This window comes from Hyperoodon ampullatus (genome assembly GCF_949752795.1).
Source record: "Hyperoodon ampullatus genome assembly, chromosome: 14".
NCBI lineage: Eukaryota > Metazoa > Chordata > Mammalia > Artiodactyla > Ziphiidae > Hyperoodon > Hyperoodon ampullatus.
This window is the reverse complement of record NC_136927.1, coordinates 85,218,776-85,246,669: the sequence shown is the minus strand read 5'-3', so window position 1 is coordinate 85,246,669 and position 27,894 is coordinate 85,218,776. Positions and strand designations below refer to the sequence as shown.

Below are 27,894 nucleotides of genomic sequence, written 5' to 3'. Positions count from 1 at the left end.
CTAAAAATATTGTTCTCACTTTTAAAAGTTGACATTAAATTCTGAAATGTAGTGGTATAAAAATCATATTTCAGGGACTTCCCTAGTGGTCCAGTGGTTAAGACTCCATGCTTCCAGCGCAGGGGTTGTGGGTTTGATCGCAGGTCAGGGAACTAAGATCCCACATGCCACACAGTGCGGCCAAAAAAAAAAAAAAAAAAAAAAAATCGTATTTCCTGTTGTCTAAGTTTTGGGCTCACTCTTAAAATTCTGTCCTGTAAGAAAGCTATCAAGGACTTATGAGAAAATAATACATATCTTTAGTAAACATCTCTTTTAATAATGTATAATGAAAAAATGTATTAAATATTTTGAAATTACCATACATAGAGTATGTAGTAATTATATCTTTTTTTCTTTAACACAGAATTGAACATTAAAAATAACTCCGAATGTTTTACAGAGAATGTTTATTTCCTAAACATTTTTTAGTGTTTTGAACACTCAAAAGTAAGGTGATTTATTCCTGCCCAAAAGTATGCCAGTCATGGGGGGGAAACAAATATTTTTAAACAAACTATTTACTTGCTTCATTTTTTTCCTGCTCTTCCAACCTCCTTTTCTTCCCTTGATATATACAAAGTAAAACTATCGTGTAGGAGGGAATTCTGTGTGCCTGGTTTCTCTTCTACAGCCACAGTGGCTCACAGAGTAATCTTTTAAATAACAGTTGCAGTGGCCACTTTGTGAGGAGCAGAAAAGGAAAGGAATCCATTGTTTTAGTTTAAGGCAGTATCTCCATTCAGGGTTTCCCTTCTCTTTGTATTTGGGGCCTGAGCATCTCTAGACCAAGGGAGAAATGACAAAGCAGCTGGTGCAGTTGAAGGCTCGTGGCATCACAGGCAGCCTCTTTAGAATTAAAGGTATGTGAGAACTTCATCATGACTTGTCACGGCCATGGACAAGAAGGGGAAATGCTGGAAGGATATGCAGCCAACGAGCACTTCAGCATCAGCAAGACACCCTGTGCCACTTTTGTTTATGGTCACGTGGACAGAGAGTATATTCCCCTTGTGTGAAAAGTCTTGATTATGGAAGAATCAGTCAATATATCCCCACTGGAATATAAGCTCCATGAAGACCGGACCCTCCTTTACCTTATTTATAGTTGCATTCTCAGCACCAAGAATGGCACATAGTGATACTCAAATATTTGCTGAGGAAACAAATACATAAATATTTGTATAAATAAATCAAGGAGTTCTATAAACTAGGGAGTTCTGAATATTAGAGAAGGGGAATTAAACATATAGGCAAAGTACATTCAGTGCTTTGAGACTAATTTCCTTAAATATACATTAACTACTTAAATAAAACAACAACCTGTGTAATAATGTTCTCCTACATACCAGCTTTCACCAAGCCCTGTAAGAAACCATGGGAACGAACAGCACTTTCAATTGAGTTGCATTCTGTCTGTTCAAGACAGTTCTCTGCAGAAATACTGAATTTTTTTACCTGAACACACAGTGCTTTCTGACATTTTTTTCTTTTTAAATAAATACCATGTTATAAGTATCATGAAATTCATACAAACAGAAATCTGACCTTGTCAGATGCTTGCTTGATGCATGTACCTCCATTTCATTACTTTTGTATTCATTCAGTTCTTTACGAATTGCTGCCTGGAATTTAAAAACTGCACATTATTTTTCAGGACATTAAAAAGTTAACATAGGAAATTAGTATCATGGTTATAGATTGACAGCCATTCCTAATACTTGCTGGCTTTTGTTATTTTGTGATGGATTAGAAAACCCTTTTGTTCAGCATGTAGGCTTTTACATACTCATTTTTATAGCCCTACCAAGCTAGTGCATAGCTGGTATTCTGGAAGTGTTCAGTGAATTTATTTGCTGTGCTGGAGTTGGACGATATCCCCCCTCCCCCCATCCCAGCCCACCACGGCACATCATGGAGGGATCAAGCACATGCTCAGGGCACTTATAAAGTCGGAACATCGAAATAATGAGAGGAGTTCAGCTTTTGGTGAACTTACTTGGAACTCAACAATTAGATAATCTAGAAACAAGTTATTCTAACTTCAGAACACATTGTTGTTTTGTGTCATTTGAGAAATAACCTTGCCGTTACATGTGGGTGAGATGTGCATCTCAGTCTTTTCAGGGCCTCTCATCTGGCCCTCCTCCAGCTTCCCAACACCCACTTGCATTGTGTGCTTCTCTCAGATAAACCCTCCAGGACCAGGCCAGACAAAAACATCAGACACAGCCTCCGGGGCAAGGAAAGGCTTTGCATCGACTATGTAGGGACATACTACTCCCAGCTCTGCTGCCAAAGATGCCTGAATTCTCCCTTCATGGCTGGGCTCCTCTGAGCACACCCACCACGGGCAACAGAGAGGGTCAGTCCAACTACAGCCTGTCTGCATTTCTCCAAGTGCATGCAATGCTTACGTGCATTCATTTATAACCTCACGGACTCACACTCAGCATATGAAGAACGAGGAACAATTAGCAAAGTCAGCAAACTCATTGGCTGAATGTATTATGTTCCTCTTCCGAAAGGCTTTAAGAGTTCTGAAAATCACTAGAGGCGGGAAGGTAGGAGAGACTGTGTAGACAGACGCTCCTGGGTTTAAGTTCTGCCAGTCGATAGCACCTGACCCAGACAAGCCTTACCTGCCCCAGCCTCTCCTGGTCACCTGTTCAATGGCACCTCTACTGGGATAATTACAACACCTCTCTCTTTGGGATCTTTTGGAGGATTAAATGAAATAATAGCTGGCAGGCTGGGCTCAGCACAGGGCAGCGTGAGGGTTCGGTGGGTGTTAACTCCCTCTGCTTCACCCCTCAGCCTCTGCCCCACCGCCTCCTTGCTCTCCCCGCCTCTCTGACCAGGAGGTCCCCAGAGACACCTCAAACCAGACCGGCCCAGGACAGAGCCCAGAGCTGCCTCCCTCTACACCGGGGAGGGTCTCCTGAGGGCCTCTCACCTCTCCTCCCTTCCTCGTCCCCACTGCGGCTCGCTGTTTCAAACGATGCCATCCAGCTCTTTTTTGCCAGCCCTGCCTATTCTGATTTGTGCCCCAGATCAGAGCTTATCAACTTCACATTCTTGACATTTGGGGCTGGATCAGTCTCTGTGCGGGCTGTCCTGTGCACTTCCGGGTGGTGAGCGGCATCCCTGGGCTCCACTCAACAGACGCCAGTAGCACCGCCCCACTGGTGACAACCAAAAATGTCCCCAGACATTGCCAAATGTCCCTAAGGGCAAAACCATCCCCTGGTTGAAAACAAGACCTGAAATCTGGGTTGTATTTGTGAAAGCAACATCTGGTCAAGCTCAGCCTTAACTGCAACAGCTGATGGCGCCCACTGTCTAAGAATAAACTCCCTGGCATGATGCGGTTTGCCCTTCTTACACACATGCACCCCCGGCCAGCTGAGACAGGTCTGTTCCGCACCTTATCTGCTGCCGACAGTCTTGTCCAGGGCTTGTCTGCCCGCCTGTCGTAGTCCTGTGCTTTCGCCACCTCCACGTAGTCACTGAATCGTATCAGAATTTTTCTGTCTCTCAGTTCATCAACTGTGGGCCTCTGATTCAGCTAAAATAAAAGATAACCATAGTTAGGTCTCACATGCCAAACTAGCTTTCCTAAAGTACTCTGAACAAACAGTACCCTTCTACAAATAAATAGAAAAGTCTGAAATTGTGAAATATAACCCTAATGCAAAGAAAATCTCTAATGGGAAGGGCTTAAATTATACACTCTTAAATTACAGCCTCCTCCCCTTAACATATCTCATCAGGAGCACTCACACCCCCAGGAGGCTAGCGTGCCCTGTCCACAGAACAGCTCAAGGAAAGGCTGATGAATTAACTTAGGAAAAATTTCACAGCAGCAGCTGCTTCTTTTCAACTATCATTAGGCAGGATTTTACCAAAAAAGCTTCTGATAAAGTTGAAATGCTAAATACTACTACTAGTGCTCATAACTCAAGCTCAGAAAGGATATTCTATTAACTTCAAGCAAGACAAGATTTCATTATTATTATTATTATTTATTATTATTATAGAACACAGTAGAGAAAGGATAACATCAGATCACTTGAATTTAGAGATGGTCAGGGCTTTAAAAGGAGATCAAAGTTTATAGACTTGCTACCTATGTTGGCCATAGTATGTTTTGACTTAACTTATTTGAGTCCCAGATACAAACCCTTGAGGCTAATAAAGTTTTCTGCAGTCAGGAGCTTCTAGACAAGTGGAAGGTAACCAAAGAGTCTGAAAGGTAACCGACACACTGATATCCAGGCACACTTTGCTTAAGCACTGTGTAAAGAGCTTGAATAAATGAAGAGCATGCCCAGTCAACGTCTGACTTCCTGGAAACAAATGGAAACGTCATCTGGGCTGCACGGCCACACCACGCTCTCTGGTGCTAGGTAAAGACATCGTCCACGGGCATGTCGGTCACACCACGGGACGTGGCAAAAGGCACTGCTTTTCGAGCATCTGGTGAGTGAATTCACGGTTACCCCAGAAATCATCACTCATTATCACAGAGCGAGGCCCTGTATCACCCATCCCAGCTGCTACAGAAGCAGCTTTCCTCTAGTCCACCTTTTCCCCCTTAATATTCAGGACACAGGTGCTTAAATGATAGTACCTTTCTTGTCAATCTTTGCTTGATTTCTCTTCTTTCTTCCTGCTCTGTCTGATCATTCCTTTCTGTGAAAGATTAAAACAAAAAAAAAAAGGAAAAGAAAAGAAAGAAGCAGGTTGAGACTTTCTTCTTTTTAGCGGCGAAGTGTCCTCAAGATCTGCACATTTCTGGAAGCTAAAGATGTTAACACAAAGGACACCTGGTAGGTGACACTTTTCTCCACATCACAGTTTGTTTTTTCTCTGCTTTGCCAATTGCTGCTCAGGAGATTATGGTCTCACTGTCCACAGAAACACTTGTAGAAGGGAAGCTTTGCCATCGTCACAGCCTGGTTCTCCTGGACCCTTCTCTGTGTCAGAAAGAACCGCACAGATTGACGCTGGGCATTTATTTGCGGGAGAAACAGGAAGAAGCTCTCTCTCCTAATCAAATATCATCTTTCTCTCTGTATATTTACATTTAGGAACATAGATGGCAAACAAAAATAGCTTTAGTAGATACGTTACATATATATTCATACATATATATATATGAATGATTGCATATTAATAGACCTGTCACTGCGTTTTCCCCCCCGCCTTTTCCATGTAATAGGTGTACATACTTTCAGCCAACCAGCATAAGGTAAGGAACATTCTCTTCAGATTCTGGGCAGCATGTGCCTGCTTGGAATTCATATTTTCAGGATGTATTTCAAATCCAAACATATCCAGGAACCCAGCTGACTCTCCACTGCAGAAGCAAGATGCATGACCTGCCGTTTAAAGGACCCTTAGTCTTTCACCAAAATTGGCTTTGCCTGGGGAGTGTGACTATTAACATGCAGGCCGTGCTCACACCTACACTTGGGAGCTAAAAATGGAACAGAATGCTGAGCTGTAGTGTAGAACGTACGCTCTGCCCTGGGATACCAGATAATGGATGTCCTATTTCTGGCTCTCTCTGTTGCTAAATAAAGCTTCAGGTCCCTGGAGGGGGCCCAGAATTCCTCTCCTAGGAAAGGGATCTCATCTGTCAGCTCTCCTAGAAACACCACCAGGTCTGAGAAAGGAACATCCTGCGATTTGCAGTTAACATAAGCTCATATTACCTGCCTTTATCTAAAACATTTCAAACATTTGTGCATTTTGGGGATTTGGTATACGGGCGTTTAACATACTAGCCATTGTACTTTTCAGTAGTTTTCTTTAAAAAGGATTCATCTCGCATTTGGGTGTTTTAGAAAAGGAAACCAAACCCTGTTATGTTCCTGTTCTTAATCTATGTGAAAAACCAGAAGAAACCATAGTTATAAGCGCTAATCAGAAAGCTGATAATACAGTTAGAAAAAACTGTGAAAGTACCACATAGAAGGCCAACCATGAGGGATTGAAATGATGATATGAAACGAATTCTTCAGATTTCTTAAAAATAGGCCATGAAAAAATCCCAAGTACAGCCTCCATGTGAAAACACTGAAGCAAGATCAGATCTTTCTGTTTTTTAACTCGTGAACAACAAATCAGCTTCATTACAAGTTCACATGAGCACAGCAGGGGCGTCGGAGAGCTGATCTTTGGGTGCCCAGCAGGGTCCCTCTCAGGGCCAGGCACTCTGTGGGGCACCAACTCCAAGGCGTCCTTCCTCAGAGCCTAAGCCACAGATTCTCTGAGCTCCCCTCAGCGATAGGTTTGTGGATCTCTTATTCTCAGACCCAGAAAGCCCGGTGCCTTATACAAAACAAGGGAGCCATGATCGGAGTTTCCATACCCAGATTTACTGGGAATAGTGCCGGGAGCTTGGACAGTCACACATGTGTCTTCTGTAAACAGTCAGATATGCACCGCTGCTCCTAAGGCAGTGGTTAGAGCGTGGACGACGAGCCCGGCCACCTGGGCGTGAACTTCAGCTCCATCCCTTTGCCAAGACTCGAGTTAAAAAGTCATAGTACCTCCTGGGGTCTAAGCTTCCTCGCTAGGGAAAGGGGGACAGCCGTGCGAACCTCACAGCTGTGTTGTAACAACTCAACGGGGGAACATAAGCAAGCACTGCGTACGATGCCTAGCAGAGTGGGCCCAACGCGGGATGATCAGTTGTAATATCATAGCATATACAGGGGCCGCCGTGTCTTACGCCGTTGTAACCACAGATGCACAGGCCCAGTTCTGAGCGTTCCTCTGACACGATCACAGTTAGTCATGAGCTCCCCACTTGAAGGGGAGCAAACACAACGGGATGATACTCTGCGCAGTGATTAAAAGCCGAAAGCGCAGTAAGTGCGAGCCGGTGTCAAGGGCCTGCGAGGACAATGTTCTAGGCTGGACCAGCTACAGTCAGTCGATTCTCACCTCCACGGAACCAAGCCAAACAGCCACCTCAAACCAGCAGTGAAATTCTCAAGGACTGCTGCCCAGGGCATTCGAGAAGCTTCCGGCTAGGCATGGACCTGCCTCCTGCTGGATGGCGAGGGAGGGACCACCAGGGCCACAGGGGTGAAGCCTGTTTTCCTGCCCCTGCTGTGCCCTGAAGGTGAGCGCCGTCAGCTCCCGGGGTCCACCTGCCATCTCTGCTCACCAAGCACCAGCTCTGATATTCAGGCTTCTACGTCTATGTGCAAAGACTGACACAATTAGAAGCACTTGCCGGTGGGAGGGCCTGGCCGTCCGCAAGACCAGAGAGGAGGTCACCACTGACGGGAGAAAAGCCTCTGCCCACTCTGGGCAACAGACCAGTCTGAGGATGGCACTGCCCGGGCCTTGAACTTGCCCCATTCAACTCTTGGATTACTACTTCAGGGGCACCTGTGACTCATGAGCTTTATAAGTAAGTGATTTAATTTTTAAAAATTCAAATATTTGGTAACAAAGAGCTTGACATTTCTAGCTGCCCACTTGATTAAGCATGTTAGCAATGAAAAGCTTTTCTTGAAATCCTCAGAGGTGGCCTAGTTCACGTAATATAGAATCGTAGTTTCCATATCTGAAATTTAAAAAATAAAACACAGAATTCTTTTTTTTTGGCTGTGCCACGTGGCTTACAGGATCTTAGCTCGCCAACCAGGGATTGAACCCGAGCCCCCTGCAGTGGAAGCGCGGAGTCCTAACCACTGGACCGCCAGGGAAGTCCCTAAAACAAAGAATTCTTAATCTTAGGGTTTAAATATTTCCAACAGTTAATAAAGGTGCTGAGGCAAAGAAAGGGAGAAGGAATCAGATAGGACGTGGCACCTGGACCAGAGGTTCTGCTGTCTACTTTGAGACAGAAGGTCAGCCTCGGGACCATCTTAACTTTGTAAAAAGATGTTCATGGGATGAAAAGCCAAACTCAGAGAATGTCTGCAGTGTGCATCCATGAAGAGGGGAGAAAATGAAAATATTTTTAAAATCTAGGCCCTTAGAAGATACTTTTTGTAGAAAATGTCTCGCAAACTAAAGTCTGTTGACCAGATACATAAGAAGTATCTGAGAAACACTTTTGAAAGGGTTTTACCACCCAAATCATCAATGGCTTTAATGAGATGGAACAGTGTTCGCTACATCGTGGAGGCTATCCCTGGACACCGGTGTTCAGCACATGTTACAGCCGCACACCTAACTGGGGAAACCCAAGGGGTGTGAAGCCAGGAGGGAGGGTCCTGGAATTGCGGGGTTCTAAGCCACAGGCAACATTGCCCAAGGCTTCTCCGTTCCTTTGAGCTGCTTTATGCCCCCAGCTGTAACCACCAAGGGGCGAGTCCTTCCCTGGTAGGATTTATACATTGTCCACACCTGCCTGTGATGTCCCAAACTGCCAGGGACAGACATCTGCTTGAGACCCAGCCTGCAAGGGGATATGGATTCTTCTCCCTTCCATCTGCAGGGCCGACCAATGAGATAACCCTGGAGTAGGGACACCTTTAACGGTGCTAGGAGAGCTTTTTTCCTTTTTAAACAGGATGTGCCTGGGTGTTTCAACTTGCCCGGGGGCTTTGCTTTCAGAGTCCCTCAGCAGCTCAGACCTAACGGGAACCCAGGAGGGCTCAGGCCACTGAGCCGGGTTCCCGCAGCAGCCTCAGCACACGTGAGGGGGGGCCTCAGGGCATCACCCGCTACTCACGTTTCAAGATGTTTCTTCTCTCCAGTTCTTCCACGGCGGGTCTTTGGCTCAGCCGTCTGCGGAAAAACACCAGAATTACATTTTGCACCATGGTGGCTGCCGGCGGATTGCACCCAGGGTCTGCGAGGGTCCCAGGCGGGTGGCGCACCCGCTGAAGATCGCCTCCCCAAAAGCGGGAGGAGGGGCGGGGGACCTTCTCCGGCGGCTGCCTCTTGCGGGCAAATCGAGTTAGACCCCCGTGAGGGAGGGAGGCGGTCCTCTGTCACCGGGCGGCTGGGGCAGTCCGCGCTCCCGCTCCGGACGGGCAGCTCTTCATGTCCAGATCTGCTGCCAGCCCGGCGGGCTGGACGGCTCCCCAGGTGGCGCGTCCGAGCTGCGCGGAGATCCACCTGGGAGATGGTCCCCTGCCCGCTGGCGGAGGGAGGGGCGGGCAGCCGCGTCTCCAGTTTCTGTGTCCCCAACTCCCGGCGACCCGGACACTGGCACTCGCCCTGGTCCTGCTCCTACCGCGGTCCAGCCTCACCCGCCACCCGCCACCAGGGTGGTGATGGAGGGAGCTCCTGCCTCTACGGGCAAGGAGCCGAGGCGCGTAGAGACGAAGCACATCCAATCCAGGCTGGGAATCTCCTGGGCTGAGCGCGCGGAGCCGGCCACGCCCACAGCTCCCCTCCCGCCACCAGCCCTTCCCGACCGGTTTGAGAGATAGGAAGACAAATGATCATTTCCTTTCAAATGGCCTCTCATTGAGGGAGTTGGAGGACACAGCCAAAAAGAAAAAAACACATAAATAAAAGGCTTGTCAGGAGAGGGAGGCATAATTAGCCGAAATTAATGCCAAGCTCCAATTATTTTTGTAACTCCAATAATGCTGTCCTTGGGGCACAGCCAGAAGGCTTCCCACTTCCGGATCCTGTAGCCGCTGCACAGAGACAACAGGCTGAGCAGCTGAGTGCCCACAACACTCCGCCCCAAAGGGGATGTCGCTTCCATAAACACTTGCCTGCCGTTTATAACCCCTGTCGCAGCACACAGCCCAGGGCGGCCCGCGGGCTCAGTCTGCTGATGGGTTCCTCTGGGGACCTGTGTGTCGGCTGGCTGCTGGGTGGTTGCCTAACATCTTGTCTGGATGTCTGCTGAGACTTGAACCTGCCCCCCACAACTCCTGGCTGGTACCCAGGGGCCAGGGCCTCCCAATCCCTCCCAAGCACTGGGCACAAAACCAAGCTCTATGGGTGGGGCTCCCTCAGCCTGATCAAGATCCCCCAAATGCCATTCATTCACGCACTCACTAAGTGACTGGCTAGCACTGGCTCTGTGCCAGGCACTGCTCCGAGCCCCAGGACACAGTGGTCCCTGCCCTTGGAAAGCTCACAGGCTAAAGAAGGCGGCAGACAACAGTAAACAAACAAACAAGACCATCCCAGGGAGTGGTCAATGCCATGGAGAAGACAAAATGGGGGGCGGGGAGGATGTGATGGATGAGTGATGGGGTAAGGGAGCTCAGGGGAGATCCATTTCCACAGAGACCGCAGGAAGAGGAGGAGCCAGCCTTGGGAAGATCACATTTCTAGACGGTGTCTCCTAACTGCTCACGTGCTGGGCTTGGGGAGGGCAGGGAGGAGTGATCAAGGCAGACTTCCTGGAAGAGGAAACTTTTGGCAGAATTGTGGAGAATCCACAAGGCATGCAGAGCCTGGTGCTTAGTGGCTGCCAGCTGACCAGCCAGGATGCCCACAGGGACAGCTGAGGATGAGGCCACACATCTCCTCAAACCTGAAAAGTACCCCCAAACTTCCACTCACTTTGCCCCGACAGAGGCTTTTTCTTCCTGGAGCCCTGTTCTCTTCCAAAATGAGGACTAATAACAGACCTTCACAGAGGTGAGAGAATTGAATGAGAAAATGCACAAATGCACCTGTTACCATGCTTGCTCAGGACAATGGTTTCTCAAGAACTGTCTGGAGAAAACCCAGCCTGTGGGTTGTCAGCTGATCATGGACTGAGTTCTCAGAAAGTGTGGACATCTCAGCACCAAAACCTCCGCCACTGGCCCGAGGGGGGAAGGCAGGTCTCCAGCTGGCTGCTATGCACCTCCTGGATGCTGCCAGGATGAGGCCACAGCAGCCCCACAGGGCACCTCCGAATGGTCCAGAAGGGGTAGTCCGCTGGGTGGATGCAGCCCTGCAGGTACACAGCTGTGAGCAAAGTGCAGCCTACTGGGTTCTCACCAACTTGCCCCTCTACCCAGAGGGAGTCCAGGAGCTCACGGCTGGAGGAGAGGGCCCAGGGCCCTGGGTAGCACCGCCAGCCCAATCCCCTCCCTGTGGGACCCCAATCACAGGGGGAAGGGTGGTGCTGCAGGTCGAGAGCCCCTGTCTAGACTCGCCCCTACCTGTACCCGACACCCCACTTCACGAGACTGAGAACTTCTACCTTGAGTTAACCTGACCTTCCGTGTCAGATGTTTAGTGAGCCTATAGGACACGCCTGGCCCTGGGATGTGGTGATGAGAAGTTAGACCCAGCCCTGCCCTCAGAAGCACAGGCTCCAGGGGCACAGACGTTCAGCCCATTATCACACAAACAACCAGGCATTTCTGCGTGGTGACCAGCGCTAGGAAGAAGAACCGACAGTACTGTGAAAGCCTACAGTAGGTGGGCCCACCTGGACAGAGGCACTGCCTGAGAAGATGATGCTTGACTTGAGATGTGAGATCAGAAAGATAAGTGGGGATCGCTAAGCCAGGAGGGGAGGCAAGAGCACAGCACGTGCAAAGATCCTGAGATCAGAAGGACTCCTGCAGTGCCATTTGGACTGAGTGGGGGTGTGCGTGCATCCGTGGGGCAGGACCCACCCAACCTGCAGTCCTTGGTGAGGTCTGGATTTATTCCCAGAGCCCAGAAGGCACTGAAGGGTGTGAAGCAGGCAGGGCAGGATGGGGCATGGGCATGCCAGGATTGCATGTACCTTCGGAAGCACTTCTGGACTGCTTTCCAAAGAAGGACAGAGAAGAACCTGCCCCCAGGAGACATGGAGCTGCTCAGGGGGAGCCCCATGAGACGGGAAGCACAGGTGCCACAGGCCCGTGAGTGGTTGAGGGCCCACGAACTGTTCAAGACAAGGGGAGGTACTGGCTCTAGACTAAAAACACTGCAAATTCCAAATTAATACACGTTGGACTCAGTACATATTAAACACAATATTCCGCCCATTTGCTGTCTGAGACTCAGCACCACTCTCCACATGGGCTGGGACTTCCCAAAGCAGGAGTGGCGACAACCCTAATATCAAGGGCAGACAACACGATTATGCCCACTTTACAGATAAGACCACTGGGGCTCAGAGAAACAAACATGACCAGGTCTTATTCCCCACGTAGACCCCAGGGTCTGGCACAGGCAAACACAAGTGGCCTGAACAAGGAGCAAATGAATGGATGCTGGCTCCTCTCCCTCTCCGAGGCATGTGCTTGGGGTGGCCCAGGAGGGATGCTGCCAGAGCATCCTTGCTTTGGCACCTCAGCAGCAAGAGGCTCTCCAGGACGTGCGGAGACAGCCCCAAGGTGGCAGGGCTTTGGGGGTGAAGGGGCGGGGCCTCAGGAGGGGTGAGGTAGGAGAGTTCAGCACCCTGAGGGATTCCCCAGCTCCACCCACAGGCCGCTCCCTCCTTATTCAGAAGCTGCCGCTGTGGCTGATGAGCAGGTGCCGCCTGGAACTGGGGGAAGCCACAGTCTATTTCTGACTCTCCCCGCTGAGAAAGCAGGAATGTGGCAGCCAATTACAGCGCTGCGTGGGCGTGGGAGCGACACCAAGAAAAGAAACCAGGAGAGAGAGAACCTGCCCTACCCCCCCGCCGTTCCCCTCCCCACGCCTGTTCACACAGGAGAGGCAGGCATGCTGGGGGACCAGGAGCGCACTGGACAGGCCCTGGGGACTTGAGTAGGAGGTAAACGTACAGGCCACCTGGGACAGGACAGGGTGGGGGGCATGGCAACTGCGGGTCTGCGTGCATTGTGGGTGTGAGGGCCCCCATAGGGGCTCCCCAGCCCCCCGGCATCTCCTCTGAATAGGTCTGCGGTGAAGGCCGAACTGTGCACCTGATCCTGTGCCGTGAATATGGGAAACAACCTGAGGACAGCCGGCCAGTGAGCAGGAGACGCACGAACAGGGAGGAATGGGGGAGAACGGGTGGAGGGAAGGGATCCACGAGGCCACTGACAGCCGGGTGACCAGGGTGCCCGGAGTGGGTCTCAGGAGAATAAGTGATGTGGTTATACCAGCCACATCCCTCAGGCTGCAAACTTCCATCCCCCAGACCAGCACCAGGGGCAGGACACAGGCAGCGTCTCAATTCAAGTCCCAGCTCTGCCCTTCTGCCGGTGGGGTGACAGGGGCCAGTGCCCCCCCTACCTGAGCCTCCAATCCCCTGGCCCTCACCTGCCCCAGGGAACCCAGGGGTGCCGAGGGGGTCGAGAATACTAAGACACGGAGGAGACCGGCACACGAGCAGGTGCGGGTATTATTACGATGACCAGCATCTACACTGCTCCCCGGGTGTGGTGGGCCCAGGTCTTCTCCAGCTTCAGCCAACAGAGCTGCCATCTCCACCCCGCTGGCAACCTCCCTGACCCCCGGGGTGGGGGACAGCCTGGCCGCCTGACCCATCAGAGCACCACGGTCCAAATTCGGCAAGCAGCTGCACTTTCAGCTCACCCAATATTTTTTAAAAAGCAAATATGAAGCAAGTATTAATCCACTGGGAGTTTTCACTCTAGAAAATCAGTTTTGCAGCTTCCCTTGATATTTGGGAGAGCTGGCTGCTCCAGATCCACACCTCCCTGGCCCTCCGCACCCCTGGCAGCACAGCTGGAGCACAGCAGCGGACTCTCATCGGCCCCGTGGCTCCCCTCCCAGTGGCCTCTCTCCCCTGCGGGCTCTCCATCTGGGTCACCTGTGGCACCAGGGTCCGGAGGGGGCCGGGCCCTGGGAACCCCCTCCTCATCCTCAGGACCCCCTTCTGGCTCCTAGACACATTGGGGGCGAGTGGCCCGTGTTCCCGGGAGCACCTGACGTGGCTCCAAGGACAGCAGGTCCAAACCTCAGCTCTGCGGCCCGCTGTGGATGAGTGGCCCCGGCTGAGCGCCCCACGGGGGCGTCCAGCTGCTGGCTTTCTTCCTTGGGGAGGATGAACGCACAGTCAGACCTCTTTCCAGGCACACCTGTCTCCCATCCGCCAGCTCAGGCCCAGGGCCGCCACGCAGCCTCCGTGCACGGGCCGGTGACGCCCTCTTGGCTCCCCGCTTCTCTCCCACACAAGGGGCTGATGACAGTACCACCTGTCGGGGTGGCTATGGGGTAAGTGAAATGGCCCAGAAGCCCCAAGCCAGGTGCCTGACACGCAGCAGGCCCGCCCGTAGTCGGTGGCCGTGTCGGAATCGTCCCTCACACACCCTCGCGGGGCCTCACACCGGGCACAGCTCCAGGGGCTGCGGGTCATGCCCCCGCCGGCCAGGACTGTCCCCCGGCACTGCACGCGCCCCGAATCGCCGCTGCCTCCCCGCGGGGCTCAAGGAAACGCCTAAAGTCACCTCAGCGTCGGGCAAGAACCAAGACGCGATCCTGCCAAACAAGGCAGAATGCCTTCCTGGAGAGAGAAGCCAGGGCTGCAGAACAGACAGCTCTCCGCCCACAGGGACGCCGGCTATTTTGGGAGCTCCTTCCTGGGAACACCGACCCTCCTCCACTACCAGCTTCGAGTCACCAAGGAACACCGGGAGTCCCCGCCTGGGACGGGGTTCCCCAGAGGCGCAGCCTCCTCTGTTCCCACGGGCGCTGTCAGGGTGGGGGGACCACCAGGGACACGTAGGCAGGCCGGGGAGGCCGGGGAGAGAGGGCCAGGGAGGGGAGCCTCTCCAGGAGGTGACACGGAGACGAGGCCACACAGAGACCAGAGCCGGGCTGCAGGCTCTGAGGGGCGGAGCTGTCCACGCTGGGGAACAGCAGCGTCCCCCAAACCTTAGTCCCCTCTGTCCTTGCAGTTACCCTGCGAGGCCGAATTATCAGCCTGTTAGGGGCTTGCCTGGTGAGGCGCGGGCCGCAGGTCCCCATCACGGCACCTTGTGACCCAGACACTCCAGCTGGCCTAGCATCCGACCCCACCTCCTCGTACTTGCTTACGGTCCAGTGTCCCTGCTTCAGAGGCTGGCATCTGCTGTGGTCCACGGGCTCACGCCAGACCCCGAGCCACCCTCTGCTCCCAGCCCCCAGGCATCTCCGAGTCCACAGGGTTCCAGCACCGACACCTCAGCGGTCCATCCCCTCACTCCACGCCTCCCACAGCCGCGGGCTGGCCTTTCTGAAACATGACCCCCACTCTCACCATGACCTCAAACCCGGGGTCCCACCGCACTCAGGACCAAGTCCAAGCCCCACGAGGCCAGCGAGTCTGCGGGGACCCTCCCCAGACCCTGCGCCCAGTGACTCCCACACCGAGCTGCTCACGTCTCCCTCGGCACAGGCACCCTTCTCCTAACTCAGGGTCCCCGACCCCATTAGACCGTACACCCCCTTTATAACAAGTGTTCTGTCGCACCCCCTTTACCCCAACCCACCGACATGCGTAATTTTTAAAAGTCAGTGGGATGTCCGGCTGTAACACACAGGAGGAAGGGAAGGCAAGTTTTAATCAAATAACATATATTCAATACATAAGTGCTCAGTGTGAGCACGTCACGTGATGTGGTGAAAGCACCTACACAAAACCACCACCATGAAAACAGCAGCAGCCACGAACGCAGAGAGACTGGGCCCTGTACTGGTCACTCACACACCCACAGTGATGGCACCACAGAGGAGCCATTTCCCGAAATGAGCAAGTCTCGGTAAAGTTCTGAATGAAACCAGGTGTGTCAATTTCCATCAATTTCCAAGACACTTGTGTTCAGGGAAACTGTGACGAAACTGCCAGATCTCCCTGTGTGTGTCCACTGCACACCCAGGTTGCAGGCTCAGGTCATTCTAACAGCTTTGGACCCTCCGAGCATCCGAGGAGCACTGAAAGTCAAGTGGGGTGGGGGTGAGTCCTCCTTGCTCAGGAAGTGCCCTCGCCTGCGGGACGCCCGACCCCCTGGCCTGACCCGTCACAGTGACAGCCCACGAAACCTCCCCAGGTTTGCCAGGGGCCACAGAACAGCTGACCTAAACCCTGTGCTCTCAGGCAGACATCTCACCTCCTCCAGGAAGACCTCCGACTGGACGGGGGGGGGCCCATCCTTCATCTCCAACCCCGGGCCTCAGAGTGTGCTCTTCAGGTGAGCTCTGATGATGACATTTTGGTATCTACCAAGATTACAAATGCAGGTATTTATCCTTTGACCCAACAGTTCTGGTCTAAGCGGATGTTTTCTGGAGAGTTCATAAGGACACGGTGCATGACAGCAGAATTCAGGGCAGAGCTCTGGCGTCCGTTTAGAGCCTGGCTGGAGACACTGTGGTCCGCTAGCAACAGAGCTCCAGGCAGGTGTGGGAAAGCAAGGGCGCTTCTCGAAAGGTCCTCCCTGGAAGCCCACCTGGCTGGACTCTGGAGCGTGAAAACAAAACTGGGCTCCGAACCCAGCCTTGGTGTGAATTCTAACTTCTCCACAAATCAGCTCTGGGATCCCCCATCTGCTCACAAACTTCTTGCTGCCTTGGCCGTGGGGCCGGCAGTTGGTGGAGTCCACCTGGTAAGGCCCCGTCCCCAGTTCTGCAGTCCATCACTCACCTAGGTGCCATGGTGGAGGGGTTTTGTAGATGTGATTTAACGTCCATAATCAGTTGACTTGAACTAAGGGAGCCTGTCCTAGATGGTCTGGTGGGCCTGGTCCAATCAGTGGAAGGGCCTTAAGAGCAGGGCTGTGGCTCCCTGGCAAAGAGGAAATTCTGCCTGTAGACAGCAGCCTCGGTCCATGCCCGGGAGTTCCGGCCCTTCCCGACAGTCTGCCCCACAGACGCCGTCAGCAATGTCCTGTCATAAACCGCTTAATATACACCTCCCACTGGGGCTGGGCCTCTGGGTCTCACAGACACAGCCTCCATTCTCCACAAACGAGGATGACAGTATGGGAGAAGCTCTCTCGAGTTACCTCCACTTATCTGAACCCGGGTTAACCGACACTCTCAGTCCTTCTGGAAAAGCAGACCCCACTGAGCACACGTGGCAGGCAGCCCTGGCCCCGTGCAGTCCGTTCCCACAGAGAGCTGGGCACCTGTCAGGAACTGGTCTCCTTGTTCCCTAACCTATGCGAACCAGGTGAACTCGTTTCTGTCATTAGGTGATTTAATCAGACTTTACGCACATTGATTAAATGATTCGATATGGATGGAAAAAGAAAATGTTATTTCTATGAGAACCGACTTGGCTGCTTTGAAGTCAGTAAAGGCAGGATGTTGAAACACGGCCGTCGCGGGCAAGCATGGGAGACGAACGAGTGAACGGTGGGGTTTTCCATCTCCGGGAGGACTCTGCTTCCAGGCGTCTTTAATTCTCACTCCTCTGCAGAGAAGTCGGCGCTAGAAATTGTAGAAGATGCATCCAACGTTTGTCTCACACGGGAAAGAACGCTAATTGTAGATCCTTCTGCAGTGAGACGTCTTTGATGCCGTCCGAATAAATGCACCTCTGAATGACTTAGGTTAAAGTGTTTCGAGCATGAACAAGTCCCGTTTATAATTTCTCCTTCTAACCGGCTTTGGGATTAATGACCCGTGTTGAGCGTGGAGTCGGGGGCTCTGCCTTCGCCCTCCCGGGCCTCTGACCTCCTCCCGAGGATGGCTCAGCCCCGGGCAGGGAGGGTTGTCCACTCAGTACAGAGGAGGCTAGTTACCATCATGGTTATTACTGCTCGTGTAAAGCCCGCCTCCGAGTGTTTCTAAACAGCCCATGGACAGCGGCAGCCTCTGGGCAGAGATGGGGAGGGAGTGAGATGTGCCATTTAAGTTTTACCACGGGTATCGGTCCCTTATTCAGATTTGGAAAATTAAAGTAATACGTAATGCTCCCCACTGCCTGCCCGTGGCATTGGGACCACTTTGGTCCCTGGTCCACAGATGTTAATGGGGCACCTGTCGGTGCCAGGCCCTGCCCCTCCCCTCCCCTTCCTGGGGAAGCTCCCCCGGGTCTTGGAGGGCTCCCAGCTCCTCCATCACCAAGAGGCTCATTCATGCGCTGGGCCGCATCTCCTGGTTCCTAGCTCCCCTCCCCAGCAAGTCTGGGAGCCAAAGGCAGGTTAGTACGGCGCCCGAGGCCCAGGGCAGGGGCTCAGCAAGGCTGCAGTAAACAAGCAAATACTGGGTGAGAAAATACCAAGGCCAAGAGAAGAGCAACTCCACTTGATTCTAAAAAAGGAAAGAGCACCACCCTACACACCAGGTAGCTTCTACAGGACACGGAACTTCAGCAGCACTAAGAAGCATCGGCCTCAGCAGCCCGGAGAGGGGAGGTTAGGACCTGCCTGGTAGGGCGGGATTGTTAGGACCCCGACAGCGCCCTGTGCACCGCGCACGCTACTTCCTGTGTCCCACAGGCATCTCACCCTCTCTCCCTTGACCTCCCTCGCCGCCCTGTGTCCTGAAGGCAGCCCCTGCATCCCTTTTGTTCTCTCCTCCATCCCCAGGGCCCTGTGCCGAGGGGGGCACATAGAGGTTGCCCAGGAAGTGTCTGCCCTTGAACTGCAACGTCATGGGGGGGTATCACTGAGGAAGGGACAGCGGTATCTGTCCACGTCCCCCCAGGGGCTCCTCGGAGTCCCCCTCCCCCTCAGCTTCCCGCCACTTGCCAAAATCCCTGGGCCCATCTCTAGACGGTCAGGAACACGAGGCATTTACAAACTGCCCAGAGCCTGTAGGGGCTTCCACACAGACTCCTTGGACCAGACTGCTTTAGAAATCGCTGTTACCTCACAGACACAAGGTTTTCCATTCACTTGTCCATCTGTTTGCTCCTTCTTTCCGTCCTTCAGTCTATCTCAACAAAATTAATCTGAACACCCACTGTAGCAGAGACCGCTAGCTTCCTACCCAACCTCCATCCTCCCTTCTTACAAAGCACCAGAAAGCTGATTCTATTCAGGGAAGCTTCTTTTCCAGCTAAGCATGGCCACGTGAAGAGGTTCTACCAAGGAGCTGTAGGGAAAGGTGTTCCAAAGAGCCTCTAGAAAGAGTCTTTTTGAAGAGCTGACTCAGCTGGGATCTATGCACCTTTGGGACTTGAATGTGATGTCTGGTGCTCCTGCAGCCATCTTGGACCATAGAGGGTAAGTGCCAGTGTGAGGATAACTGAGCAGGAAGATATTGATAGAAGGAAGCCTGGACGCTCAGTGACTATGGAACAACCATGCCAGGCCTGACTGTCTGAAACCATTCCATGAAGCAGGGTGCCTCCAGGCCCAGTGTCCAGAACCAGCCTGACTGGGTCAAATCTCAGCTCCATGACATACTAGCTGTGTAACTATGAACATCTTACCTAACCTCTCTGAACCACCATTTCCTTAGCTATGAAAGACAGCTAATGATAGCATTTACATCTTAGGCTTCGGTGAATGCAGGCAAGGCACAGTCTCTGGCACACGACACACATTTAATAAATGTTAGCAAGCTACCACTGCACTATTATTACTATGACTACAGCTCACACAGGATAAGCCCTGACTCTGGGTAAAGCAGGCAGGTGTCACACGCCCATTTCACAGGCTCGGACAGGTGGGGAGCGATTAGCCTGGGCCCCCTCGGTCCGCGCCTCCCAGCCACGTGAGCTCTAAACTGCCAGTCCCCCTGCTCCCCTGGGTATGGGATTCGTGTTGTTATTGATCCTGAAGGGGGATTGAGGTTGCTTTGCATTTTCTTATAAAACATGCTGTACTTTCCTTGACAGACTTCCAAGCAACCAAGGAAAACAAGAGCAGCTGACCCCACGGGAGGACTCGGGGGCCATGAGCTGACAGGACCAAGGGGGGCTGAGCAACACCTGCGAGGGCCGCCCAGCCCCAGAGGCTGGCTCTTCTTCCTTGAATGTCATGCGTTCTAACAAAGACCGAGATTCATATGTGTCCTCCGAGGTGTAGATTTTGTCAAACGTTTCCCGACTTGGGAGTGCCGTTTCTCTATCGCTTAGCTACTTCCATCTAAAAGCAGAACACGCGCGACTTTACAGCCACCGCTCGGCCTGGACTGTGCCGGCCTCGGCCTCCCAGGACCATCGCACCCCTCCCTCCAGGGCAGGGGTCTCGTCTTGCCCTCCCCCCAACATCCCACAGGGCCTGCTCCCAGGCCTGCCCCGCGACTCCCTTTTGTATTTTGCAACAAATCCTTGAAAGTGCCTCATCAATCCCAGGCTTCCTCTTCACATTGGAGGCTAGGTACTAGTCACAGCAGGCCTCTCCCCACAGCAGCGGAGCAGGGAGGCGGTACCAGGCTAAGGGCCTGGGAGGGTTTATCTGGATAGAACAGACCTGACCTCCGTGTCCCCTGAGGTTTCTAAACAGAGGGAGACTGAAAGCCCCAGGAACATGTCCAAGATTCCCTGGAGGGCTGGGGAAGTGAGTCAAGAAAATCTGCTTCACCAGAAAATGAAGAAAAGCAGAGAAATTGCTAAACACAAAGAGTCTTTGCTCCTGGGATCTCAAAATCCTCTTAAGAGGGTTGTAGAGACCTGGGCCCTGCACATCCCAGCCAAGGGGTGGCTGCTACCTCGAGATCAGCATCCCAACCAGCCACTGCACTGGGTCGGTCCTGAGCTGGACCTGCAGGAACTGAGAGGTCCTGGCCCCGCCCACCCTTGACCTTCCACCACTTTCAAGGCTCCCTTTCTCTCCAGGCAGGAGTCAGCCTGAAGCTCCCTCCCGACCCGGCTTCAGATGTGGGCTTCATTCTCCTGGAAGTGGGGTCCCTGGACCTCAAGGAGGTCGAGAGCCACTGTTTCCTAAGTGCTTCCTATGTATCAAAGACAGACAATGAAGATGCTGAGGATGACGATAAAGATGTGGATGAAGATGTTGCTAAAGATGATGGTAAAGAAGATGAAGGGCTTCCCTGGTGGCGCAGTGGTTGAGAGTCCGCCTGCCAATGCAGGGGACACGGGTTCATGCCCCGGTCCGGGAAGATCCCACATGCCGCGGAGCGGCTGGGCCCGTGAGCCATGGCCGCTGAGCCTGTGCGTCCGGAGCCTGTGCTCCGCAACGGGAGAGGCCACAGCAGTGAGAGGCCCGCGTACCGCAAAAAAACAAAAAAAAAAAGATGAAGAAGATAGACAAAAATGATGAAGACACCTGATGTAGATGAAGAAGAAAAAGATGGATAAGACATTGATGAAAATGACGCTGGTGATGACGAAGATAAACAAGGTGATGAAGATGGTGATAAGGATAAAGACAGCGACAGTGATGAAGATGCTGAGGAAGAGGATAAAGTTGGTAAAGACACAGATGAAGAACAGGATGGTGACACTAATCGTGGTAATGGGTCTTCACACATACCTCCCTCAACCCTTGCGACAATAACTGAAAAAGTATTAAGTGCCCACATGGCCCAGGTACTGTTCTAGGGATTGGAGGTATGGCTAAGGGGTGAGGGCTCCTTCGGGGGGTGATGAAAATGCCCTGAAGTTGATTGTGGTGATGGACACACAACTCCATGGATATACTAGAAGCACTAGACTGTGCACTTTGAAAGGGTGCATTGTATGGTATGGAAATTACGTCTCACACTATTAAAATTCCCTATCCCCATATTTATTTGTTTTATTCCCTGGTGCTTCCTCCCTGCCACACAGAAGTCTAGGATTTTTACGTGTCCTGTCTCTCTGCATCCTTTCCGCAGCCCTAGGAGATGGGCTCTGTTTTAATTATCCCCATTTTACACAAGAGGACAGTGAGGCACGTGCCAGGGAGGTCGCCTGCCTATAGTCACACAGCTGGAAAACAGCAGAGCGGGGACAGGAACCAAGACATCCTGCCCAGAATCCAGGCTTTCACCACCACACAGAGATTCTCCCTCTGATCACCATTAGAGCCATGGGGGCGGTGTGTACACAAGCTCTTCCAGAGCAGCCCCCTCCCCTGCCAGTTGGAAAGAAAAGACCTGCCGGAGCTGCACAGGACACTGGTGGTCACAGTCTCTGCTCTTAATGCTTCTACTGCTGACCTTCAATTCAGATTCTGACCCACTGTTTTCCCTACATTAATTCAACAGTCAAAATCCCCCATTCTCAGCGCAAACAAGAACGAGCTTCTCATAAAACAAGTGACATATCACAGGTGGCAAACGGGTGACCCCCTCAGGCCAAATACAGCCCACAAATGTGTTTTATGGGGTCCATACTTTCTTTTTTAAAAAATGTGAGTCGACCCCCAACATTTAAATAAAGGAAATTTTACATCGGAATAAATATTTCCAGTTTCTCTTGGAAAATTCTGCCCGCACTGATCTGGCATTCCCAGGCTGACACCCACAGCTGCTGAGGGGCGGGTGCCCCCTGCAGCAAGGACACACGTTTCCCAACCTGCCACAGCCCTGCCCCTGGCCCGGCACTCACAGACGGCGCCTCTGGGCGTGTGACTCCTGTTCTGTGAAATGAGCTGGGAGGACAGTCTGACCTCCCCACTCCAGAGCCATCCCCATCCCAGGACACTGTCTCTCCTCTCCCCCTGAAAGTGCTCAAGAAGCTTTGGGGTCAACTTTGTCGTCCACCAACCTTCCAGGGATGGTGAAGGGGGAGTTTGGGGGCATCCCTCCCCAGGGACCCGAGGACCTGCAGCCTAATCACCTGCTTTGCGGATTCGGGGTTCACCGTACAATGGGGGGCACATTAGGCCTAAACCTCATCCTTCCCACCACAGCTCTACTTCCTCCTGCTGAAGAGGCCCAGCTATTAGTTTTCTGCTCAAGAATTCTCTTGGGCTTAATGAATTGCTAGTCTCCTCATTACGCATCTACCTTCCTTCCTCTATTGCCTGCAAATCCCTTTGGAAGTTGTCCCACCAGCCGTTTCAGAGACCGAGCCGACGAATGGCCTTTCGTGTACCAGGACGCCAAGTTCAAGCCTCTGAGGTTTCCCGCCGTGCAGTCGAGCTGGGAGAACATCTCGTGCTCTCCTTGTGGACGGCGGCTCATTAATGAGCCGCCTCCTTCACCCGGAGGCCTCTCCTGAGTCCATGCCGCTGGGCGCCCAGGCTGCAGCCCCAGGTCGGCTGTGAGATTCCTCCTCCCAGAGCTGGGAGCCCTGGCCCGGCCCCTCCCCGGCAATGTGAGGAAGGACTCAGTCGCCCCTTGTCCTGTTTCATCCAAACGGAAGCACCTTGCCCCTGACGTGCCAACCGCAATCCCCAAATTACTCAGCAACGTCCCACGGCTCAAGTCCTGCAGGCTTTCAATGCAGAAAAGTGGGTTTCAAGTCCCCTCATTGCCCTTGGTTTGCACTTAATGCCACTCTGTTTCCACAGATGGACGGGGCTTATTCAACCTGACACACAGAAAGCCCTTTTGTCCCCAGGGGCCCCAGGGGAAAACGGCTGGCCACCTGCTCTCCCTGTCACCCTGATGTGAGGTCGGAGGGAACACACGGTGGTAGGAAACGCACCCATGACCAAAGGAACCACACAACCCCGGAAACCTCCTTACTGGGCCTTCAGTGACTGTGACCTTCAGCTGTGCTGCTCGTAACTTGCAACCTGGTTACTTCAAAACCGCCAGTAGGGCTTCCCTGGTGGCGCAGTGGTTGAGAGTCCGCCTGCCGATGCAGGGGACGCGGGTTCGTGCCCCGGTCCCGGAAGATCCCACATGCCGCGGAGCGGCTGGGCCCGTGAGCCATGGCCGCTGAGCCTGCGCGTCCGGAGCCTGTGCTCCGCAACGGGAGGGGCCACAGCAGTGAGAGGCCCGCGTACCGCAAAAAAAAAAAAAAAAAAAAAACCGCCAGTGGAGGCTCCCCCATGCAGTCCACGCTCCTGCTCGTGGATCGAACCCCTGCTAACAGCGCCAGAGACACGGCCATCTCTGTGCCCAAACGCGGGCACGAGCCTTCCTCGAGCACCTCCCTTCCTTCTTCCTGTATCCCCTGCCCCGGCGCAGAGTATCAGCCCCTCCCCGTCCCGGCACCTCCTCAAGCCCTTAGCGGGGTCCTGCCCCTCGTCCGCCTCCACCCACCCACGCCCCGCGGCCCCACCGTCACGTGATGACGTCCACCTCGGCTCTTGCAAGACCGGCGTCACATGCCCCCGTCAGGCACCCCAGCCTGACACCCCCCACACGTGTAGGCAGAGGGGACCTCAGACGTGCCCTCACCCCGCCACACCCCTGCTCGTGAGCCCTCAGGGGACCCTCACTGCTTCTCAGGAAAGGCCAGACGCCTCTGTTCACCGTTTACACCAATTTATGGAGCGGCTGCTCAGTGTGTCAGGGGCACCCCAGGCGAACAGCAGAGGCAGGATCCCAGTGTTCTAGCGGGGAGACAGACCCCAAAGAGGCAAAGGAAGGAATAAAGGGGAATTTCAGACAGCAGTAAGTGCGGTGAAGAAGCGGGATGATGGGACGGAGAGTGGGGGACATCAAGGGAGGTCCCCCGGGAGGGACCAGAGGCAGCCGCGTGCGGACCAGGAGCTAGGAGGGTGCCCACCACCTGGCCCTGTAGCCCTGCAGCCTCCCCGCTGGCCCCGCTCACGCCAGCCCTTCACAGCCACACCACGTTCTCCAGAGGGCGATGTGGGTTCAGGCCGCGGGACTTCCTTGCGGCTGCTCTCTGCCTGGGACATCCTTGCGCTCCAGCTGCCACGTGGGCTGACACGTATCGAGCCATCAAGACCGCGCGCCATGTCACCCCCTCTCTGATGCCTGCACCCCAACTCTTCCTCCGTCCTGCCGGATTCATCGCTCCCTCCTAGACCCTCCGCTTCCACGGCTGATTCGTACGTCTATTTTGCACATATTTTATTAGACAGGATGCACCTCTGAGCCTGTCTTTCCACCTCTGCTCCCCAGCCCCCAGCCCCTGCGCTCTGCAGGGACCCGAGGTTTGTGACGGGGCTTCTGCGCCCCAGGAGACATGCAAGGGTGTGAGATGCGATGCTGCAAGAGAAGGCAGGCCTGCTCTCCCGCGGTCTCGACCTCCCCCATAGGTCATTTACAACACCCTCTTACGTCACGGCAACCGTGCATACACCAAGGGGTAGGAGGCAAAACCTGCAAGGAACTTCAGGTTCGGCAGTCACAGCTGCTATTATACAAGTCGGGGGTGCCCGCACCAGGCCCGGACCTAGGAGTGTCACGTCCTGCATCCGAGGTGAGGCTGCAGCGTGGGCATCGGAGGGTCTACTAGGGACCGAAGCCGAGGCACGTGTACAGGACCCCACACCGCATGGAACACAGAGGGAAGGTTCTAGGGCTGCCGACGCTGAAGCAGGCAAAGGACCAGCAGAGGATGCGGATGTTCCTCACGCGTTAGTTCTGACGTACCAGGAAGTGGATTGAGCCGTAGTGCGTCACGTGCTCTCTGTGCTCTTGTGGAAGATGAGATGCTCCCGGGGCGGGGCGCACGTAGAGCGAGGGCTCTGGAGCCCACGGTCTGGCTGCTCCGCCACAGACACTGGGACCCAGCAGGGAGGACCGCTCCTGCCCAGCACTGCGGTCCGGCTAGAGACACAAGCAGCTCGGTGCCCAGCCTGCGGTCAGGGCCAATCTGTCCCATTCGCCGCTGTTCATGTTGTCATGAAACCTGGGTCAGAAGCTGGCTCTCCCCACTCCACTTGCCTAAATTTACCAAAGGACACTTCAGTGGAAGCGAGAGCTATCATCCGCACAGGCTTCGGTACAAGTTCACAGCAGAACGAAGGCGCCCTGAGACCAAGCCCACCCCCAGCTGGCCCCTTCGAAGCCTGAACGACAGCTTCTGCAGGAACACTGTCCCCACGTCGCAGCGTGTAACGTCCTCAGGACCTGAAACAGAGCTGCCCCACCTGCAGCACATCTGGAGGATGGAGATTCTCGGCTGTCACACTGTGTCCTGACCCTCTGTCCCCAGACACACTAAGGGGGACACTAAGGGGGGGCCCCAGCAGACACAAAGTCCTCTGGGACTAAAACTAACCATCACAGGACTTCCCTGGTGGCACAGTGGTTGGGAGTGTGCCTGCTAATGCAGGGGACACGGGTTTGAGCCCTGGTCTGGGAAGATCCCACATGCCGTGGAGCAGCTAGGCCCATGAGCCACAACTACTGAGCCTGCGCATCCGGAGCCTGTGCTCCGCAACAAGAGAGGCTACGACAGTGAGAGGCCCGCGCACCGTGATGAAGAGTGGCCCCCGCTTGCCACAACTAGAGAAAGCCCTTGCACAGAAACGAAGACCCAACACAGCCAAAAATAAAAATAAATAAAAATTTAAAAATAAGGCTCAACATTTAAAAAAAAAAAAAAAAAAAGCCCTAGTTGTTAAAAGTTAAAAAAAAAAAAAAAAACTAACCATCACAGCATGCTTCTTCTCCTTCTAAATCCCTGACTATAAACTCCCAGAGGCAGAGTGTTCGGTTAAAATGTGCAAACTGTCATCCTGGCTCTTCACCTGCCCAGTTATTTTCAAGTCACATGGCTACCAGCAGTGGGATGGCATGGAAACCACCACCTCACTAGGGTGGGATATTCTTATATCATTATCAGTATTTACATTAGTAAAATATAACTTAAAATATTTAAAAATAATATTTTAAAGTTTTATTGTCATTTTAATTGGGGATGAAAGGTTCTTTGTTACTATGAATTTTTTAATGTCTGTAGTTACTAGTGAAGCTGAATTATTTTCATGTATTTGTTAAGAAATTTTGCTCCCTCCCTCCTGAACCACAAATTCCAGGCTGTTACCCACTGATCTGCTGGGTTCTGCTGACAACTGGTTTTCATTCTTGAATGATGACATCATCTAATTCAATGCATTTTCCTCCTCCTCTTATCATTTCTGGAAATGTTGCTCATGTAAATAATCCATAAAAAGAAAAAAAACCCACTGATATGTGAAAATAAGCATTACATGTAGTTTTATTTTAAAAGTAAAGATTCTGAGGCAAACTAAAAGTCTGTTGATTGTGGGAGGGAAAGGCAAAGCTGGTAGGTCTATCCCCTCCTTAACACACTAGACCCCTATTAAAAATGAACATCTGAATCCTATGTAAAAGAATGGAAAACCCTTCTGACATGATGTTAGATGGCAAAATCTTATGCATGCTAAGAGGGCCTCCATCAAAAAATATGTATTTTTACTTATTTTTATAGTTAAAATTGAGAAATGCGTTTGAAATCATGTATAGAAAACTATACCCCCTAGAGATAAAATTAAGAGTTGAGCAAATTAAAGCAATCCTGAGGAAAAAAGGACAAAGCAGGAGGCACAACCCTCCCAGACTTCAGACTACACTGCAAAGCTATGGTAATCAAACAGAGTGCTACTGGCACGAAAAACAGACATATGGATGAATAGAACAGAATAGAGCCCAGAAATAAACCCACACACCTACACTCAATTAATCTATAACAAAGGAGGCAAGGATATACAATGGAGAAAAGACAGTCTTTTCAGTAAGTGGTGCTGGAAAACTGGGCAGCCACATGTAAATCAATGAGATTAGAACATTCCCTCATACCACATACAAAAATAAACTCAAAATGGTTTAAAGACTTAAATGTAAGACCTGAAACCATAAAACTCCTAGGAGAGAACATAGGCAGAACAGTCTTTGACATAAATTGTAGCATTATTTTCTTGGATCTCCTAAGGCAAAAGAAATAAATGCAAAAATAAACAGATGGGACCTAATTAAACTTAAAAGCATTTGCACAGCAAAGGAAACCATCAATAAAACAAAAAGACAACCTACCGAATGGGAGAAAATATTTGCAAATGATGTGACTGACAAGGTTAATATCCAAAATCTACAAACAGCTGGTACAATTCAATATCAAAAAACCAAACAATCCAATCGAAAAAATGGGCAGAAGACCTAACTAGACATTTCTCCAAAGACATACAGATGGCCAACAGGCACAGATGCTCAACATCACTAATAATTAGAGAAATGAAAATCAAAACGACACCTCACACCAGTCAGAACGGCCATCATCAAAAAGTCTATATATAACAA

At 52.2% G+C, this 27,894-nt stretch overlaps 1 protein-coding gene across 1 annotated transcript in view; it reads right to left on the bottom strand.

The window, feature by feature from the left end:
* Window positions 1-1,394: 1,394 nt before the first annotated feature.
* Window positions 1,395-27,894, bottom strand: part of PHACTR3 (phosphatase and actin regulator 3) — a gene marked incomplete at both ends in the record, with an annotated part of 225,319 nt that continues 198,819 nt past the window's right edge. Inside the window, 5 exons of the mRNA XM_079719115.1 lie at window positions 1,395-1,404; window positions 1,588-1,664; window positions 3,467-3,607; window positions 4,673-4,734; window positions 8,744-8,799. Coding sequence (XP_079575241.1) covers window positions 1,395-1,404; window positions 1,588-1,664; window positions 3,467-3,607; window positions 4,673-4,734; window positions 8,744-8,799 — 346 coding nt within the window. The remainder of the gene's footprint in view (window positions 1,405-1,587; window positions 1,665-3,466; window positions 3,608-4,672; window positions 4,735-8,743; window positions 8,800-27,894) is intronic.